This window comes from Physella acuta, unplaced genomic scaffold, assembly GCF_028476545.2.
Source record: "Physella acuta isolate Inbredline_101_S28 unplaced genomic scaffold, ASM2847654v3 ptg000115l, whole genome shotgun sequence".
Taxonomy (NCBI): Eukaryota; Metazoa; Mollusca; class Gastropoda; family Physidae; genus Physella; species Physella acuta.
Window position 1 is genome coordinate 156,861 of NW_026731635.1, and position 20,271 is coordinate 177,131.

Consider the following 20,271-nt stretch of genomic DNA (forward strand, 5'->3'; position numbering starts at 1 on the left):
AACATAAGTTAAAACACAACTACACCAAAAACAACAAATTACACAAAGGAAATAAATAACATTTGCTAAAAATACAATAAGATAATGTTAAAAAAAACAAGTATTCAGTTAAAAACAGCAAACTATTTCAGCTGATTGTGTTGGTGAGAATGCCAAAGCATCAACCGCTTACAATATTTGCCAGATTTCACGTACATTACCAATAGGTAGAAACTAGAACTTAAAAGGAAAACGAAAATAATTTTTTTTAAACTTTTTAGTGTATATTTATTTATATGCTTTGGGAAACTGGTTGATCTATTTTTAAAAAAATGAGATTTTCTTTTTTAAGATGGAAGCTTTCTTTTTTCTTTAGTATCACACGGATACAAATGGCAATTGTACAGGAACTCTTCTTCGAAATGGTTAGGTTAACCAAATCCATAGTTTCTTATGCTTTGCTTACATAGCCTATTGCTACTCCCCCTTGATAAGCCGAACCCTACTACTCCCACTTGATAAGCCGAACCCTTCTACCCCCCCCTTGATAAGCCGAACCCTTCTACTCCCCCTTGATAAGCCGAACCCTACTACTCCCCCTTGATAAGCAGAACCCTATTACTCCCCCTTGATGAACCGAACCCTTCCACTCCCCCTTGATAAGCCGAACCCTACTACTCCCCCTTGATAAGCCGAACTCTATTACTCCCCCTTGATAAGCCGAACCCTTCTACTCCCCCTTGATAAGCCGAACCCTATTACTCCCCCTTGATAAACCGAACCCTATTACTCCCCCTTGATAAACCGAACCCTTCTACTCCCCCTTGATAAACCGAACCCTTCTACTCCCCCTTAATAAGCCGAACCCCTCTACTCCCCCTTGATAAACCGAACCCTTCTACTCCCCTTCCCTTGATAAGCCGAACCCTATTACTCCCCCTTGATAAGCCGAACCCTATTACTCCCCCTTGATAAGCCGAACCCTATTACTCCCCCTTGATAAGCCGAACCCTATTACTCCCCCTTGATAAGTCGAACCCCATTACTCCCCCTTGATAAGCCGAACCCTTATATTGTGTAAAATGTAACCAAACGCCTCGAAACTTGGCCGCCACATGGAGTCGAGGATAATCTGGAGAAAAGCTTTCAGACAGCTGAAGTTAATCTCACAGGCTTTGGTCAAGGGGCGGCAGCACCAGATGGTACAGCAGGACAGCAGGCCGAAGTGGAGGCCCCAGAACACGGCCAGGGGCACGGCACAGACCAGGGTTAGGACCCTGTAGGACCAGAGCTTCGTGCCGTTGAACACCTGAGGACAGAAAGGTGACGTCATTTCATCAGCTAAACTGTTGGGTTTGAACCGCAGGAACAGGTGAAAAGGGAAAGTGTTTATATTATTATGGTCTATTGGTGATCATTTAATAAGACATGCACATTTTATTATAACGCAGTGGGGACATGGATGATTTAGTGTAGTGTTATTAAACACTGCTTTAGAATACGTTTGTGTTCTTCAAGTTACATGCTGATATTTAGAAAGATTGAATAGATACGTTGACTTTTGTGGCTTACACTTTTTTTTAAATCTATCACAAGATGCAATTCAAGGTGCTGAATGGGGGGGGGGGGGGGGGTTGGGAAGGGGGGGGGGGTACATAATAAATTAAAAAAAACATGTTTTTGTTGTACTTTTTCAGTTTACTTATTGATTTTTCGAAATGCTAATTGTTTCTATCAAAGAGGTGACGATGTGGTCGAATGGTAGAACCTTCGACTGCTAACCCTAAAATCCTGAGTTCGGGTCGTGGGCTGAAGTCTGACTTGAGTACATCCAGCGCTGGGCGGCTGGGCATAATGCACACCACGCTACCCCCTTGTATGCTGAGGTCAGCGAAAGAGATGAACTCTACTTCATCTGCCCCATGTGTCTTGGGCACTAGCGGGAAATGCTAACGGGTGTGTAAGGTAGAGCACGGTTTAGGGAGGTAGATCTATGTGGAGGAGGTTGTGGGGAGTTCGGTTAATCATCAACCAGGGACCCCTGAATTATCAGCCAGGGACCGGCTAATTAAAATAAGGGGCCTTCTCAAGCACACTTCAACCCGCCACCACCCAAAGTGCTATCAACAACAACAACAACATCCAATGCATAGGCTGGATCTAATAACATAACCATTTATCTGTAATTAAGCTCAAACCAAATACTGCTGGGTACTCACACAGATGCTGAGCGCCCAGACCGAGTCGAAAGAATAAACTGTCTGGTGTGGCTCTGCGAAGATCTCTTCAAACGCCACCTGTAGGAACATACAACATCAACATGTTTACTACAAGCTCGGGTTCCAAACCCACTCACACCGACTAGCAATACAAACACACGTTTTAATCTAAAGCTTTTCACTGAAAGCCCTATCATCGTGTCAGGAATTTCTACACTAGTGATACATCAAGATGAATAGAACATCATTCCTTTGTGCTGGTGCAATATTTATCTAGTACAGAAATTAGTTACACATGTGAACCAGAGTTACGACAACGCGATAAACAGGAAAAAAGGGGGTTAATACTAACATTGTGACGTCACTGAGACACCGTAACATCACGGTCTCCACAGACCCTGTAACGTCACAGTGGCGAAAGAACGTCAAATTGACAAGAACCATCACAAGGACTTTGAGACCAGTGTTTCTTCCAAACTTTTTTCTCCGGGGGGGGGGGGGGGCACTTGAAATTTGAAATTTTCGGGGAGGGGCGGTCTAAAATTTGGGGGAGGGGGCGGACACTGTTAAAAGTATATATTTCTATATAAATTCCATTTCATTCGGGGGACGGTAGACTTTTTTTGGGGGGGGGGGGCTCCGTCCCCCCCCCCCCCGAAGAGATGCCAGGAAGAAACTCTGTTTGAGACGCCACACGGATACCATGACGTCTCGCTGACTCCATGACATCACACACACGCGTAATGACGTCACACTGACACCATTACGTCACAAATACACCACGACGTCACTGACCTTGACATGGGCGTTGACCATTTCCGGGTCGCGACTTGCCTCGTCAGCGGGTGCTTTCTCTCCGGGTTCGTCACGTGACTGACCCAGGTTCACCTGCACTGTCGCCTCTCCAGGGTTCATCTCGCCACAGGTGTTGATTAATTAATCCAAATACTCGCCTAATGTATGCACGTGCAGAGTATCCAGGCGTCTAGAATCTACAACTCAACACACCATCTCCTGCAGTCGTACAGTCGTCTGGTCCACACTGCACCAGATTACAGACACGCCTCGGCTGCTGGCACAATGGTGACGATGTGTTCCTAATTCGTACAACTTGATACTGTCCCGCCCGGGGGCGGCCATCTTGGGAAGACAGATAAGCCCCCCCCCCCCCCTAATTCGTACAACTTGATACTATCCCGCCCAGGGGCGGCCATCTTGTGAAGAGAGATAAGTTCCCCCCCCCCCCCCAAAATTCGTACAACTTGATACTGTCCCGTCCAGGGGCGGCCATCTTGTGAAGACAGATAAGTCCCGCGACTTGTCTCGACTAGCTGGTGTAAGTTTTCGAAAAATCGTCTTAACCTTGGCTCTAATCATTGTACCACGTGACCTGTGGGACCCCGCTGTTATCGTCTTCAAAGTTCTGCAGTTTTGTCTCACGCTCAACAGGCTGGTGGGGGGGGGGGGGGGGGGGGGGTGGGGGGTGGCTTTCTTGTTCGCAAGCGACAGACACACTTGTATTGGCAGACTTTTGTTGTACATCTACGCCTTCCAACAGACTTAAGTCTGCATTAGTACTGACCAGTGTTTCTTCCAGCTTTTCTCGGAGGGGGGGGGGGGGAAGGGGAGGTGTGAGGGACACTTGATATTTTCGGGGGTGGGGGTGGGGGTGGCGGACACTGTTGAAAGTATGTTTTCTATATAAATTCCATTTCATTTAGTGGGGCGGTAGACTTTCTTCGGGGGGGGGGGGGGAGATGCCTGGAAGAAACACTGGTACTGACAGACTTTTGCTGTGTTTGTATGTTCGACCTATCTTTGTCTTACTCGTTCACTTACTGATATACTTAACGTTTACTTATGGTTCTTAAATAAACTAATATTTTGTTATATTGGTATGGCTAAAGCTGAATGCTATTTGAAATTTATTCTATAAATGGTGTGTGAGTACGAATGGTGGGGGAGATGAGGGTTGTAATGAATCCTAAACCGTTAGGTGAGGGGGTGACACCAGGCAAAAAAAAATCAAACTAGAAAAAGAAATGCTTTTTTCTCCACTTCGATTAATTATTAATCAGTTTACAAATTGACAATTCTCAACAGGGAGGGGGCGTGACTCTATGACATAAATGTGCTGATTATATAGAAAACAATGCTGGATGATTTGGATCCAGGTTAATTAATAACCAACTATAAAAAAAAACCATTGTAACTATTAACAGATTGCAGTTTAAAGCAATTACACAGAGTGGGGCTAGGGTGACACCAATTTTATACAACAAACAACGTATTATCTATCTAACTAATCAAAGTTAAATCAGCACCGTCAAACGAAAGGAGACTAAGGTAACACCGTACTGGGAATTTGCTAATCGACATATCACACGATGAGTAATCATGGTTGCTATATAGACTATCACTGATCAGACAATGTTAAATTCCTCATGATATGATCTAGGCCTACAACAGTTGCCGAGTGTGTGTATATATAGATGTGTGTGTGTATATATGTGTGTGTGTGTGCGTGCGTGCGTGCGTGTGTGTGTGTGTGTAAAAGGGTGGGGTTGACACAAACAAAAATTTGTAAACTTCGCCCTTCGCTGTCGGTTGGCTAAGTAATTTTGTGGTTAAGCGTCATGGCGAAAATCTCACATTACTAGATAATTGATCAGGCTTGACACCTTTTTTCTGTCGGTTCTTTTTGTTTTTATGAGAGAGGGAATCCTAAAAGACATTGTTTTTAACTTTCTTTGTTAATATGAGTAGGAATACCAGATTGCGAATACAATAAATTAGAAATAGTATAGATCTAGATCTAGATCTATTAGCTAATTTTTCCAGATCATTATTGGGTATCCCTCGTACAGTACCAGAAATAAATCTAGATCTAATGTAATGGCCTATTTTTATAATCATACTATTTCACGAAGTTGCGTAATATTTATCTTGCCGAATCTTGCGTCACATAGATGTAGATCTATGTTTCTCAGTATTATTATAACGATATCAAATAATTTTAACTTAGCCCTGTAATGCTAAATGAAATGGGCAAGATTAAAAAAAAAAGGGAGAGCACAATAGTTGGAAGCCTATTTGAGTAGGCTAATCATTATTCATTCAAGCCTTCTTTAGCCTATGTCGGAAGTTCATGTTTTTAATGTTACAACTATTGAAAATGGCGACTTGCTATGTTTACAAATATTGAAACGTGGCTGAATATAATGTTACATTTAAAAAGCTAAGTAGGTACTAATGAAGTCAGAGCGCTTACATTTTATTACAATTGCTATGATTCATTACAAAAATGTGTTAAAACTTGTCTTGACAAACTTTTAAGCAGCATAACAACTAATTAACAACATATGAAAAGAAAATTGATTTCAGATGTCTGGAAATCGCCAGTGAAGTGTGGAGTGGATGTAATCTAGAAATCTTATCTTAGATTAGTAAGATTAGATCTAGATCTAGATCTAGATCTAGATTTCTACATCTACTTTAATCTAGTTTAAAAATCTGATCGATCTAGATCTAGAATAAATATGTAGATCTAGAGTAAAGTTCCATGCGCGGTCACACATAGCAGAAAATTCCAAATTCCCGATTTTCATCGGGCGCTATTTTATAACCGTTTCACACAGAAACAAACCCAAAGTACTATATTATTCCTCTGCCTTTCTACTCTTAATATGTATCAATCATTTTATATTCCTACGTATTGAATTTGAGATATTCATGTTTTAATGACGTGCTACTTAGTACTTGCGATATTTTTTTACCCTCTTTTTTTTTCCCTGCGGCCATCTGAACCGGCTGCGTAACGATCGTGTTTTATACGTTTTAATCCTAGTTTAATAAATAAAATTAATATTTTACACTTTTAAACGTGTTGTTGATTGTATTATTAATTAATAGATTTCAAAACCAAATTAAAAACATGTTAATTAAATTAATTAACGACATTAAAAGTTGACCCAGTGATGACTCAAGGGACGCAACTATAATAATCATAACAAAGGGACGTAACAACCACTGACAAGACTTAACGTAACATTTGCTTAGATATGCTTGTATGTAGAGACACAAACTAGATTTAGAAGAAGTAGATGCTCGAAATAATTTAAAATAGCAGAAAAAAATAGAAATTATACAGATTCTAGGCTTAGCTTGAAATGTAGAGCATCTAGAACTAGGCTAGTCTAGCTCAAGTCGTTGGTTACGCAGCGCGGTGAAACCACCCAAATCGACACCCAAGCTGCGGCCACCCCTATTCACCTATCAGGTTGCTTTATTAGCCTTATCTATCGTATGTATAGTGTCCCGCACATATTGTAGAAGCTATTTATAGTTAACCTAGTTATAAAAAGCTTTGATAGGTTGGTTTATTCATCTCATCCGGGACCTAGTGTTTTTCATATGGGGAACTAGAATCGCCTACGACGTCATACCTCGAAACTTTAAAATTTAAAAACTCGACTTCCAGAAGGAGAAAAACAAAAGAATTTGACCTGGATATATTTAGAAATGGACAGGTTTACAGCAGATATCGGTAGTTTCGTATAAAACATCAAAACAAATATTGTACGAAGCGATAAACAGGCGATGGCCGCACCGGTGTTTTAACCGCGCGTGGAACTTTACTCTAGATCTATAAATTTACTATAAAACTAATAGAATACAGTATACAGTGGTTGTCAATGTCAATGTCAGTAGAGTATGAGTAGCCCCCTACCCTACACACTACACTCACTGACACTACAGCCCTACCACATAGACTTAGATTGACTTAGATCTCTAGTTCTTAGTAAAAAAATCTAGGCACCTACTCCATCTAGTGACTTGGTGAACTAAAAATAGTGCTAAATCTAGGACTAAATTGCGAGATGCAAAAAGGGAATGACGAGGCGGTAAAATGTGGTAAGAAAATGCGAGACTTACCTGCAGTGAGTAATATTATGGGTAGAGATCTAGATCTACATTAAAGTAGCAAGACACAATTAAGAAGAAGACATTTCTTTTGTTTCATATTAAACTTAAAGTCTGCATCAAAGTTTTTGTAAATCATCAGTACATTGGACTTTTGGCTGCTGTAAAATTTTCGCAGATATCAGTGCATTTTACCCCCATAAAGCTTACTAATCCAATGGGGGAAAATGCTGGACAAGTGTCATGTCACTAGTACTTTTTAAACTCATCTTGTGTGTTTTCCTACATTTTACCAAGACCCAAAAAAATTATAGCCTTGGATCTAGTTTTTTTTTATCTAGTTACTAGTAGGTCCAGACTTAGATAACAAAACTCATAATTAGGGGCCTACCTATAGGCCTAAATTTATTATTTATTATTTAAGCCTAGGGGGTAATAATTTAATACATTTTTATTTAAGTTTAAGTCCTTGGTACATACAGTTTTTTTTTTATAATAGATAGACACTTTGACATTAACACATTGTGCTGGTGTTAAACTTGAGATGACTGTCCACCAATGTTTCCATAAGAAAATGTTACATATTTCTGTTTTTAATCACTTGTCTCTTCTATTCTAAGGTAAACATGGATGAAATGGCATTACAAGGTCTAGCAGCTCTGGCTATGGCTCCAGATGCTGACTCACAGAACAGGGTAAGTTTGTTATATTAGCTGTAGGCAGCATTGGTTTAGCTTGTTGTATTAGCTGTAGGCAGCATTGGGTTAGCTTGTCGTATTAGCTGTAGGCAATACCTGGTGTGAATTTTGATCCATGTACTGACTGTTCATTTCTCTCTTAGGCAGTGCAATGTGTTGAGCAGCTGAAACAATCTGAAGAAGGTTGGAAAGTTTGTGCTCAAGCATTTACAAGTGGAACCTATTACCAGTATGTGTTGGTTTCATTGACAGACATTACAGTTTCTCATTGGTTTTATTGACAGGTTAAATGTTACAGTAGTTTTTGTGATTGGTGAAGTTCATTCATCAAATGGGGCGGCCACTTGTGTGTATTGGTTTAACTGGAAAAAATGAGACTGCTAGTCTAGAGCTAAAATGTTGAAGATAATCTAAAAGTTTTTTGCATTTGATATCCTGCTCTGGAGACAAAACTAAATTTAGGGACTTTAATCAATGAGTTCATTAGTGCCAGGGATAGTTGACAGCCTCAAGTTCTGATGACTGGCTTGAGTCAATTATTCATCAATGAGTCCACCCACTGTCTGGGTAGCTGACTCAAATAAAGAAGAAATGTCTGCGTAGATTGCTTACCACACTACCCTTTCACATGTTGAGAACAGAGAAATGTGAACTCTACTTCATCTGCCATAAAAACTTCTGGTTTGAAGGAGAACTTCACTGTACTTAAATTATTTCACTGGAAAGATATGAATACTTTACCAGGCTGTCAAAACTTACAGTATCATGATGTAATCAGCTCTGTTGTGCTGATCCCATTGTTTTTTACATGTGTAGATAAAATGTTGATTACTCATATTCAAAGAATATTTTTTAATTTTTTTTTAGGAACGATCATGTCAAGTTTTTCTGTCTTCAAGTTTGTGAACATTTTGTAAAATCGCGGTAGGCTATTATTCTTTACATATTTATATTATTGAATGGTTTTTCTTTTGCACTTACATTCAAATATTGTCTTTTCTCTTTAAATCCAAATCCTCTGTAGAATTAGAACATAATTTTTTGTTAAAACTATATATTTTTCAAGGATCAACAATTCTATTTGTAAAGCAAATTTTTTTTGTTTAGATATCAGCAAACAAGTGCGGGGAACATTGATTTTATGAAATCTTTCATACAAACATGCTTGGAGATGGAGGTTTGTTTTTGGATAGAAATGACTTTTATTTCATCAAAATTTTTTACTGTAAAGATTTAATTTAGTTGTGTATTCTGCATAACATAAACGTCTGGTCTGCTTCGATAAAAAATTTTTTTTACCCAAGTACTATAAATTAATTATTAATTTGAGACCATGAATTTATTTCTGAACTATTTGCAAAATGCTAGAATTTGATTTTTCTCTTCTCTAGTCCAACGCAGCATCTGGCAGCAAACACTTCATCAGGAACAAACTGGCCCAGCTGATCTCGCTAGTGTTTGTCACAGACTTCCAACATAGGTGGACCACATTTTTCTCAGACATGCTCTCAACTCTAGCCCGTGGTCCTCTAGCTGTGGACATGTACTTGAGGGTTCTCATGGCCGTTGATGCTGAAGTGGTTGACAGAGACATTGCTCACACCACACAGGTTGGTTCATTAGTGCCTTAACATGGGATCCTTCAATGTATGAGTTAGTGGAAAGGTTTTGTGCTAATATGTTTAAAGCAATAATATACATTATGTAGGAAGCTCAAAGAAATAATAATGTGTTGATTAAAAGAAATCATTGTACTTAAAGAGATTATAACATGTCAAAAAAAAAAGAAAGCAATGCATATTTTATTTGTAGGAAGTTCAAATAAATAATAATGTGTTGATTAAGAGGAATTAATTTATGTTTTGTAGGAAGCTCAAAGAAATAATCTGATCAAAGACGCCATGAGGGAGAGGTGTGTGAATGCACTGGCAGATTCTTGGTACCAAATTATGGTGAGCTGATCATTTTCTAGTCTAGCAATCTTAGTATCCTGTCTTGAGAAACATTTAGTATTATCTACTTCTCATAACATAAAAAAAATACTTTCTAAGTTGTTTTCCTCCATTGTTTTAATATTCAGAGCCCTGCTTTAAAAAATAAACTTATACCAAGAATAGAAACATTATTTTAAAACCTATATTTTGTCCCTCCTCTAGACTTCGTACGAGGCCTCTAAACCTGAACTTGTTTGTATGTGTCTGGAAGTTGTTGGCCGTTATGTCTCCTGGATGGACATTGGATTCTTTGCAAATGATAGGATGGTTACACTTTTGCTGAAGTTTTTAACCCTGGAGCCTGTGAGAGAAGCTTCTTGTGATTGTATCCATGAGATCATCAGCAAAGGCATGGAGCCAGTGGCCAAGACAGCCCTGACTGAGTCTTTCATGTCTGTCTTGGAGTCAGCTGGCATCTTTAAAAATGAGGTTTCTAACACATAATTCACCTGTCCTTAATTATTTTTTGTCGTAGCATTAATACAAATTTAAAAACTAGTAAGTAGCACATATTTCAGCTATTCTTAATTTGATTTTTTTGTTTGTTTTGTACACTTTTAAGGCTAAACTTTTTTGTTTTCTCAGTGTGATGACAGTGAATTTTTATGCAAACTGTCCAAGCTTATAAATGGCATTGGTCTTGGTCTCATTGCTAGTTGGCAAAAGTAAGTATTTCAGCTTAAGACATTTTAACAGGCTAATGTAAAGGATTCTCCAATAGGCTTTGAGATATTTACCTCACTCTCATATGTTCTATTATTTGTTTTTATGTAGTTTTGCGTAAACTCATGGCAAATAATTTTTATAAAAAATTACAAACATTTTTCCTAATAGTTAATTCTATTTTCATTGAACGTAATTTATCATTCATTCACTAATAATATTTATCCTGATCAAGCACCTAAATATTATTTAACAGGTTGTCTAAAAATGGTGTCTGTAAAAACTCTGAGACAACATTAGCAGCTCTGGAATCAAAGCTACCTTACATGCTGAGGTTTCTGGGGGATGAGGATGATGATGTCTCAAGTGCTGTCATTGAATTTGCTACAGAGTATATTGCCATGCTGAAGACCTTGCCATCAATGAATGCCAGTCAGAAGAAAAATATGGAGGTACAGTGAAATGTCAACATTTCCACACCAAGACTTATTAAATGTTTTCAAGTTGCATCCCTTGCTTGCAATAGAATATTCCTCTAAATTTAACTTTTATTTTATTTCTATGTTTAGGGTTTGCTTTTTACCATCATCAAGAAGCTAAAGTATGATGAGGGATACCAGTTTGAGAAAGAGGTATTACAGCAAAATTTTTCTTTCATAGTTGGGTTTATTGTTGTACTTATATCTAGTAAAATATTCTCATTTTTTTTAATTTTGAAAATAAAATTCCATTAGTCAAGTTATTTTTTAAATGAATTACTTTACAACGTTATCAAATGTAAATCATGATATTTTTTTTTATCTAGCCTGATAATTTGTCAGAAAGACGAAAGTTAAAAATAGACTTATTTTTGTAACTGATGCTTTAATAACTGAATTTCCCATCCACAGGGAGAGGAGGAGGCGGAGTTTCAGGAGTTCAGAAAACAAATTCGAGTCATTTTTAACAACATTGCTAGCTTGGTATGTAAAAATCTTTTGCTTGGTAGTCCTGTTAACCTGTGTTAACAATTTTTTATCAGTCCATTTGTAGACTGTAAGATAAGTAAATGATTTTGTAAATAGTTGCCTGAATAAACACATACTATAACTGTACTGTACCCCCTTATTGTACTGTCCCCCCTTATTGTACTGTCCCCCTGATTGTTTTGTACCCTGAATGTACTGTACTTCCTGATTGTACTATACCCCATGACTGTACTGTATCTCATTGATTGTATTTGTACAGGATCCCCAGATGATCTTGGTAAAGATCCATGAGCTGGTATGTCAAACACTGCCCAGATGGGAGTCTCTAGACTTCAGAGATGTGGAAGTGGCCATCACACTCATGTACAGCCTGGGAGAGGCCATCCCTGTAAGCATCTAGTTTTTAGCGCAATTTCCATTCTGGAGAATTGCGTTTATTAACTCGTCATTTCTGGGAATGGATGGATGGATGAATGTATGGATGAATGTGTGTCTGGGCTTTAAGTCGTATCTCCTCCTCAACGAAGCAATATCGATGACTAGTTCCAAAAGCAATTATGTTAAACAAGTTACGAGAATGAGCATAGGCCATAAAAATTCCGGGTTTCTTTCATGCATTTCCCGGAAAAGCCAAAAAACCTCGAAAAAAATCAGTTTTTGGCCCATATCTCGGCAACCAGACCACTTAGCGACTTGAAACATGTACCAATCTATTCCTGTCATAATTTAGAACAATATTGCCGAAGAAAGTTTTCAAAAATATCCTCTCGTTCGGTCACAAATTTTAAAATTACATAAACACCTACAAACCGATTGTTCTTCTAGCTTGAACGCACCCCACCATTATACGTCAGAGCTATTTTTAGATAACATAAGGAAATTGCGCACAAATGTCACTAGACTTTTTTAATTAACTTGTTTTTTGTTTTAAGTCTTTTTTTTAATTAACAATTTTTTTTTTTGTTTCAAGTCTTTGTTTAACTTACATTTTTATTTTTTTTGTTTCAAGTCTTTGTTTAACTGACATTTTTATTTTGACCCACAACCAATATGTTACAAGTTTGATTGACTATGTCACTATGCTGATTGGGACATGTATTATTTTACCATCAGGCATCACATGGCCAGCATTTCAGTGGAAACCCAGACAAGGCTTCAGCTCTACAGGGCATGATGAGAGTTGTAAGTTGGTCATCCACTTTTGTGCTTCTATATTTATTTCAATACTGAAAGCAATTAAAAAGTTTATTTGATCAAGAGTATAAAATATTTCAATCTTAAGGTATTTCCTTGGTTTCTTGTTATGTAAAAACTTACTTTTTTAAACTTTTTCTGCAGCTGATAACTAGTCAAGTCAGCAGACAGGGCCATATTGCTGTGTTGCTGCAGTTCTTTGAAACGGTTGTTCGTTATGATCGTTTCTTCGTCTGTGAACCTCAGCATATTCCTGACGTATTGGTGTGTTAACATTTTCAAATAGTCATAAGTCTAACACTTGTGTTTCTATTTTTGAATTTTAATGGTTGTAGAATGTGCCATCATGTCACTAATGTCTGTTTTCATGGAATAATGTTTAGATGGCTTTTCTGGATGAAAGAGGATTGCGTAATGGTTCCTCTAAAGTCCGCAGTCGAGTCGCCTACTTGTTTTTGAGATTTGTTAAAAGTACCAAGTAAGATATTTGTTGCATCATTATAGAATTTAACAATTACCCAACAATTACTATAGTAGCTGCTTTTGTTGCATCATTATAGAATTTAAACAGTTACCCACCATTTACTATAGTTTGTTGTTGAATAGCTGATGTGAGTGAAGTAGTTGAAACCATGTACAGACTTGATGCTAACACTCTTTATGTCTCCTCTAATGATAGTCTCTCCTGCCCCAGGACCCACCTGACCCCTTACCTGGAGGGGGTGTTGGAACAAATGCAAGACCTGCTAACAGTCAACTCCCCAGACAACGGTCTCAGCCATTCCCTGTCAGACAGTGACCAGCTGTTTATATACGAGACAGCCAGCACTCTGATTGTGTCGAGCTCTTTGGAGCCAGAGGTAAGAAAGCTCAGTTTGTATTCATTCTATTCAATAAATTCAGCTTACATGTCTACATCAAAATCCCATCTGATATCTCTTCAAACACTTCACAATTTTTGTTTTTATATTATATCCTTCTTCAACGTTTTTATACTTCATCTTTGTTAGACTTTAAATTTCAGGAAAAAATACAGGTTTTATGGCTTTTGATAAATTTTATTTGTTGATTTGAATTTCAGAAAAAACAGATTTTGCTGAAGCAGCTTTTGATGCCTATAGCTACCAAATTTAATGTGATGCTGACTAGACTTACAAAAGAACCAGATGAGAAGCGTCAACAAGCTTACGCTGATTGCATCCATAATGCTATTGCATTGGCCAGGTGAGCTTACAATTACTGCCTTGACTATTTTGCACTTTAATTGTGATGGTTGATTTATTGTTTAAGATAAGTTGGCCTATTTTAAAGACATATTATATATTTCTCAATGTCTTAAATGTTTGTTTCAGTCGTGCGAGTAAAGGTTTTTCTGGACAGCAAACAATGAAGCAATGTGGTTGTGTGTCAGCATTTACAGAGCTCTTGTCAATTTTCCTTGCTGCTCTTGAAGTCACCAACCAAAGGGCCTCACTACAGCAGGGCGTGCGCCAGTATTTACATAGAATGGTGTGTACTATTATTTACTATTATTGGTGGGGGGGGGGGGGGTGGGGGGGGGGCAACGGCATGGCCTAGCGGTAGAGAGCTAAACTGCTAACCCGAGAGTCACGAGTTTGAATCATTGTTTCTTCTAAGCTGCGCGGCCACACAGTAGTTTTGAGCTGCCGCACAGTCATTTTGTAAAATAAATATATCCTTGTCTAAGATGTTTAGAACACAGCAAAATACACTTTGTACACTAGCTTTTCCACCTTAGGGGGAACCTTGGTTTTAATCTTGGTTCAAATAAGTGGAATTTCTTTGAGTCTATCCAGCTCTGATGGGTACCTAACTCACATTAGGGAAACTGAGGTGGCTGGGCATAGTGCTTCATCTTCTGAGGTTTCTGAAGCAGATGAACTCTACTTCTTCTGCCCCATGTGTCTTGAGCACAAATGGGAAATGATGATGATTGGTGTGGGTGGTGGTGGGGTGTAGGTGTTGCTTGAAGTCACCAATCAAAGGGCCTCACTACAGCAGGGCGTGCGCCAGTATTTACATAGAATGGTGTGTACTATTTGTGTGTGTGTGTGGGGGGGGGGGGGGACGGCGTGGCCTAGCAGTAGAGAGCTAGACTGCAATCCCGAGAGTCTCGAGTTTGAATCCGGGTTCAAATAAGTAACATCCCTGAGTCCACCCAGCTCTGATGGGTACTTAACTCACGTTAGGGAAACTAAAGCGGCTGGACATAGTGCTGACCACGCTATCCCTTCATATTCTGATGTCTCTGAAGCAGATAAACTCTACTTCATCTGCCCCATGTGCATTGGACACAAATGGGAAATGATGATTGGTGCGGGTGGTTGGTGGGGTGTAGGTGTTGCTTGAAGTCACCAACCAAAGGGCCTCACTACAGTATTTACATAGAATGGTGTGTACTATTAATGTGGATGGTGTGTGTGGATGATAGTGGAGTGTTGGTGGTGTGTGGGTGTTGCAAGAAACTGTCAGCAATTAAAAAATTAAATGCTTCTCTAGTTGTTTCTCCTACAGTCATGAGCTAAGACAATCTGAAATATGTAAATAAAAACTTAATTTAAAAACCAACCAGGTTGTGTGTTTAGAAGAGGAAATCATGCCCTTCCTACCTGAGGCCATGGAAAGATTGCTGAAACAGCCAGATGCTAGGGAGCTCTACGACTTCTTGCCTCTTGTTAACCAGATTATTATGAAGTTTGGGGTATGTATTACCTCAATTTAGCACTACTTTTTTAAACAAAAAATGTTTTTTTAAAAATGGTTTGTTGTTTGAAAAAGAGGTTGAAACAGCTACTTTAAAATTCACCTTTATAAAATGAAATGACCAACAATCTGATCATTATAAATGCAATATTGTACACCATTTTTCAGGCCAACATATCACCCTTCCTCACTCAAGTTTTTATGCCTTTGGTAATGACAATTTACCAAGTTTTAAGTGCCCCATCTGACCACAATGACCACTGTTCAGCGGAGGAAAAGAAGCTTCTACAGAGAGGCTACTTCTTGTTTCTGTCCACCATTGTGTGCAACTGTGTGGATGTGTTGAAGGCACAAGGTGGATACTTGTTTGTTTATAGCATCTGCTCTGTTATATATTTAATCGACTTCTCATTTATTCTTAAGTTTTTCTTTAGCAAGACAATTTTTTTTCATCATTTGCCACTTAAGCTATTATAAAGCAGACTAGCTAGGTGATTATTAGGAGAAAAAAATTGAAATAAAATAGTGTTTACTTCCAATATGAATAAACAGGTTAAATTTGTTTATCATTTGTCACTTAAGCTATTAGCAAGCAAAAACTAGTTGCTTTTTAGAAATAAAATGAGAAACAAGTTAGAAAAAATATTAGAAATCAGTTTTCTACTTAAATGAATTGAGTGACATGTTCACAGCACTAGTCCATATATGATGTTTTATTTTTTGATCCATTTCTTGTCACAGAACTACCCAACTTGACTCAGGTGCTCATGTCACTTATCCATGGGGCAGTGGAGCTGCCTGATCCTCAGGTAAATAAAGAAAGTAATTACATTTGTTGATTTGACAGAATACATTCACAGTTTATAAAACAGCATGTTTAACTTGTGGTTTTCTATTATACAGAGCCAGAAATGTTGTTTTTCTACATTGAAGAAGCTGGTTGAAATTTGGGGTAAGCTTACTCATCTTGCAAATCACATCAGAATTTTAAAACTTTAAGAAACAAACACATTTTAATGAAAAATTTAAATATTTTTTTCAGGTGCTAACGATACCTTACCTGGGTTTTCTGAGTTTATTTACAAACAGATTGTGCCTGCTTGTTTTTTGGCACCCATGAAGCCAACCTTTGATCTTGCTGATGGACAGACAACTCTGGTATATTTTGTTATTTTGTTTACTAATGTATTAAAAAAAATGCAACGGAATAGTATGATCTACAATAATTTTTTTATTTTTTAAGTGCATTAAATGAATTTAAATTTTTTTTCTTAAAACTATTATGTTACAAAAAAGTTATTGAATTTAAAATAATTTTGTAAAACTTTTATTATAAAAAAATTGGATGTTTTGGTGGTTTAAAACTAACGAGAATTTTTGCATTACTAGGTCTTGGGTGAATGTGCATCTTGCATGCAAGAGATTTTACAGAAACGGGTAAGCCACATTCTAATAATGCGCGATGTATTTTTGTTGTAACAACTTCCTGTACTAATTGCATATTAAAAGTTTTTATTAGGTCATTAATTAAGCGTTTGACATAGTGTGAATAATAATGAGACAAGCAAAAATTATGCGGAATCTATCAAGGCAGACCTGCAACTTATTATAATTTACTATCTCATAAGTTTATAAATATTCAAAAAGTAATTGTAAAACTTGATGTTGCTTGATAATTAAACTAAAAATTCAATCTTTTCATTTCAGGGTCAAGAGTTCTTGGAGTTTCTTAAATCAGATTTTTTCCCATCTAAGGGAATTAGTCAGGAAAATGGTGTGGTGAGTATCTTATCAAGTCTTAAATGTCATACCCCAAGTAATTGAAATAAAGTACCCTTCAAACCTTATGGTCCAGTGGGCAGATGAAGTAGAGTTCACCTGTTTCAATTACTTCAGCATAAGAAGGGATAATGGGTCAGCACTATGCCCAACTGCCCACCTAAGATAAGGATCTAAACTCAAGATTTTTGGGTTATCAGTCTAACATGCTACCATTTGACAACACTGTCCAATTGTTGTGCCTTAGCTGTAAATAAATGTACAACCTGCAACTTGATTATGTCTATATCATCTTTTGTACGTAGCAAACCTAGAAACTTACTTATCCTTATTTCTTCAGGTGTACATAGCAAACTTACAGACAGACATCAAAACTTTCAGGTCATGGTTAAAGGTAAAACATGCTTACATCAAATTTTAACTGACGTTTTAACATTAAAATTTTTAAATTTAGAAAGGTTGTTTTTTTTTGCTATCAAATAAAAGATGTTTCTAGAGCAATAGGCTTACTTATCTGATCAAAATTTCAGCTGATTTCTTTTGCATGAAAAGTTTATAATTACATACTCGATATTAAAAATTAAGATTTATTACAAATATAGTTTATATAGCTTGCTCTAAAAATAAATTGAACTCCTACCTGTTTCTGTTTAAATTTTTATGCTAATAATAGTATGTTTTGATTTAATTTCAGAAATTTTTCTTGCAAGCCAAATCGTGACCTTAGGAAAATGTAGATGTAGAGTCAGTGAATTTGTTCTAGAACCACACACATGTACATAATTCAATCTCTATTCACTAGGTGTACATTTGATTCTTGCTTTAAACAATGTTATTTAAATTTTACAAGTTGTCTCTTTGTTATTCTAACTAGTGATAACATTCTGTGGTGTGATTCATGAGCTCAGCTATGTTCATATGATACGTTTTGTCATTGTGTTTTCTGACTTGGTGATCTGTGTATGATGTATGATGTGTGACTACATTTACTAGCTTGGTGATGTGTATGATGTATGTTGTATGTCTACATTTACTGGCTTGATGATGTGTAACTACATTTACTGGCTTGGTGATGTATGTTGTGTGACTACATTCACGGCTTGGTGATGTGTGTATGATGTATGTTGTGTCACATTTACTGGCTTGGTGATGTGTGTATGATGTATGTATGTATGTTGTGTCACTACATTCTGGCTGGTGATGTGTGTATGATGTGTGACTACATTTACTGGCTTGGTGATCTGTGTATGATGTATGTATGTTGTGTCACTACATTCTGGCTTGTGATGTGTGTATGATGTGTGACTACATTTACTGGCTTGGTGATGTTCGTATGATTTGTGACTATACTTACTAGCTTGGTTATGTGTGAACTATAAATATGTTTGAATGATTTCTGGTGTAATTTTTTATCTATCTACAGCGGCAGTTTCCAAACTGACTTTGGCAAATAGTTTTACAACTAATAACATAATGCCTAGAATAGGTAATTACACTTGCCTTCAAAGAATTTGCTATACCATTGTTAAATTTTGATATTTCCTTTATTTAGTTTCAAAATAGATTGATTATGGGTGGTTGATTCCTTTGAAATTTAGACCCAGGTTAGGGGTCATCCATTTATGACGTGCATAATGTTAAAATTTTTTTTGACCCCCTGTCCCCCGAAATCCACTTAATTCCCTTTTAAAAGTCCATCTTTTTTTTTCGGACCCCCCTCTGTGTGGACGTCAAAAATGGATGACCCCTTATGGTTTGTACTAATAACTAGAAGCATTTGGATAAGAAGGTTTTAGTTTTTCATGGGAGATGCAGTCACAAAAGTTTTGAAACTGCTGGTTTAGTTTATTCATCAGACATGCATTGCAAAAAAAAATTGATTAAGAAAATGAAATTCTTATGTTTTTATAAGATGAAGGAAAAATTTTAGTCTCAGAAGTTAGCCCAGTTATGTTGAGGGCTAAGATAACTCGTGACAATTCATCAAATCTGGTTAAAAGGACTTAGTTATATTTTATTACATTTTTTTTTACTAGTAGTCAGAAATTTTGTTTGTGCTTTTTCATCAGTCACATACCCCTAATTTCTATTTTTAATGAATACTTTTATCTCAGAATTCTTCCATGTTTTTAAATGCAGCATTCAGTTGGAGTGCTGGTCTACTCAAGAGTCTAGGGTAGATTTGTTTACACATTGTTTCTAATTATGACTAAAAAGCTATTTTCCCTCTTTTTAAATGTACAGAACAGAATTATTTTATCAAAATTGTTTGAAGTAAAACAATTGTATTTTGTTACCCGTGAACAGTTTTTAACAAGTTGTTAATATGATAAAAAGAAAGTTATTTTAAAAATGATAAATAGCATCTTATAGTGTTTAAATACTCAAGCTACTGGGTGTGGGTTTTCCAGAGTTGCTGATGTGAATGACAGTACGACAACATGACCTATTTTTGCTGATGTGAATGACATATGTGCTACATGGCCCATATTTCCATGGTGAATGATACAAGTGCAATATGGCCCAGATATGCTGGTGAATAAGTGCTAAATATGCTAGGTGAATGACAGTAGGGCAACATGGCCATATTTGTTGGGTGAATGACATAAGTGCTGAATGGCCCAGATATGCAGGTGAATGACAAGGGCATTATGGGCCAGATTAGCAAGGTAAACAACTGAAGGGCTACCTTTTATAAGATGTGCTGTCAGTATGGTCCTGGTACCATTGAACACACAGGTATTTTGTCTTAAATGTGTGAGACAACATGATAATGCAATATTTATTTTTTGTTGCTCAAGACCTCCTCACAAGAGATGATTGTAGGCAAGTTTCCATTGTTAATTCACAGATTGAGGCAACAATCTTTCAGCTCTGTTTGCTACTTAATATTGCAATAATTTTGTCATAATCAAAGTGGAATAAAAAGTTATGTCCCATGTCTCAGTTCAAATGTATTGAGTTTTTTCTTTAATTATATGTTTTAGAAATGTGTGATTTGAGCAAAAAAATAAATTTTAACTATTGGGCAGAATTAGCTACGGAAGTTGAGGGATACTGATTCTTGTGTAGCATTGAAAATATATCTTAAATTTTTTACAATCCTTTAAATTAGCATTTTCTTTAATTA

General features: G+C 37.1%; 2 protein-coding genes across 3 annotated transcripts; one reads left to right on the top strand and one right to left on the bottom strand.

Annotated features, from left to right (window-relative positions):
- Positions 1-678: 678 nt before the first annotated feature.
- On the bottom strand, positions 679-3,324 carry LOC131934679 (caveolin-3-like). Its single transcript, XM_059290763.1, has 3 exons — positions 2,994-3,324; positions 2,199-2,276; positions 679-1,288 (listed from the first exon to the last, which is right to left on the bottom strand). Exons 1-3 carry the CDS (start codon positions 3,111-3,113, stop codon positions 1,022-1,024), a joined length of 465 nt encoding a protein of 154 aa, XP_059146746.1. The 5' UTR covers positions 3,114-3,324; the 3' UTR covers positions 679-1,021.
- Positions 3,325-5,374: 2,050 nt separating this feature from the next.
- Positions 5,375-20,087, top strand: LOC131934667 (exportin-T). Of its 2 annotated transcripts, none has more exons than XM_059290748.1 (28): positions 5,375-5,440; positions 7,742-7,816; positions 7,963-8,048; positions 8,687-8,743; positions 8,927-8,996; positions 9,211-9,429; positions 9,688-9,771; positions 9,976-10,242; positions 10,399-10,478; positions 10,733-10,928; positions 11,046-11,108; positions 11,367-11,438; positions 11,704-11,832; positions 12,558-12,626; positions 12,783-12,902; positions 13,022-13,116; positions 13,318-13,498; positions 13,720-13,862; positions 13,991-14,147; positions 15,232-15,360; positions 15,531-15,717; positions 16,104-16,171; positions 16,266-16,314; positions 16,405-16,520; positions 16,752-16,799; positions 17,070-17,141; positions 17,482-17,535; positions 17,836-20,087. In XM_059290748.1, exons 2-28 carry the CDS (start codon positions 7,748-7,750, stop codon positions 17,860-17,862), a joined length of 2,907 nt encoding a protein of 968 aa, XP_059146731.1. In that variant the 5' UTR covers positions 5,375-5,440; positions 7,742-7,747; the 3' UTR covers positions 17,863-20,087. The 2 variants fall into 2 exon arrangements, with proteins under 2 accessions (XP_059146731.1, XP_059146732.1); XM_059290749.1 differs by having other exon boundaries at positions 13,333-13,498.
- The last annotated feature ends 184 nt before the right edge of the window (positions 20,088-20,271 follow it).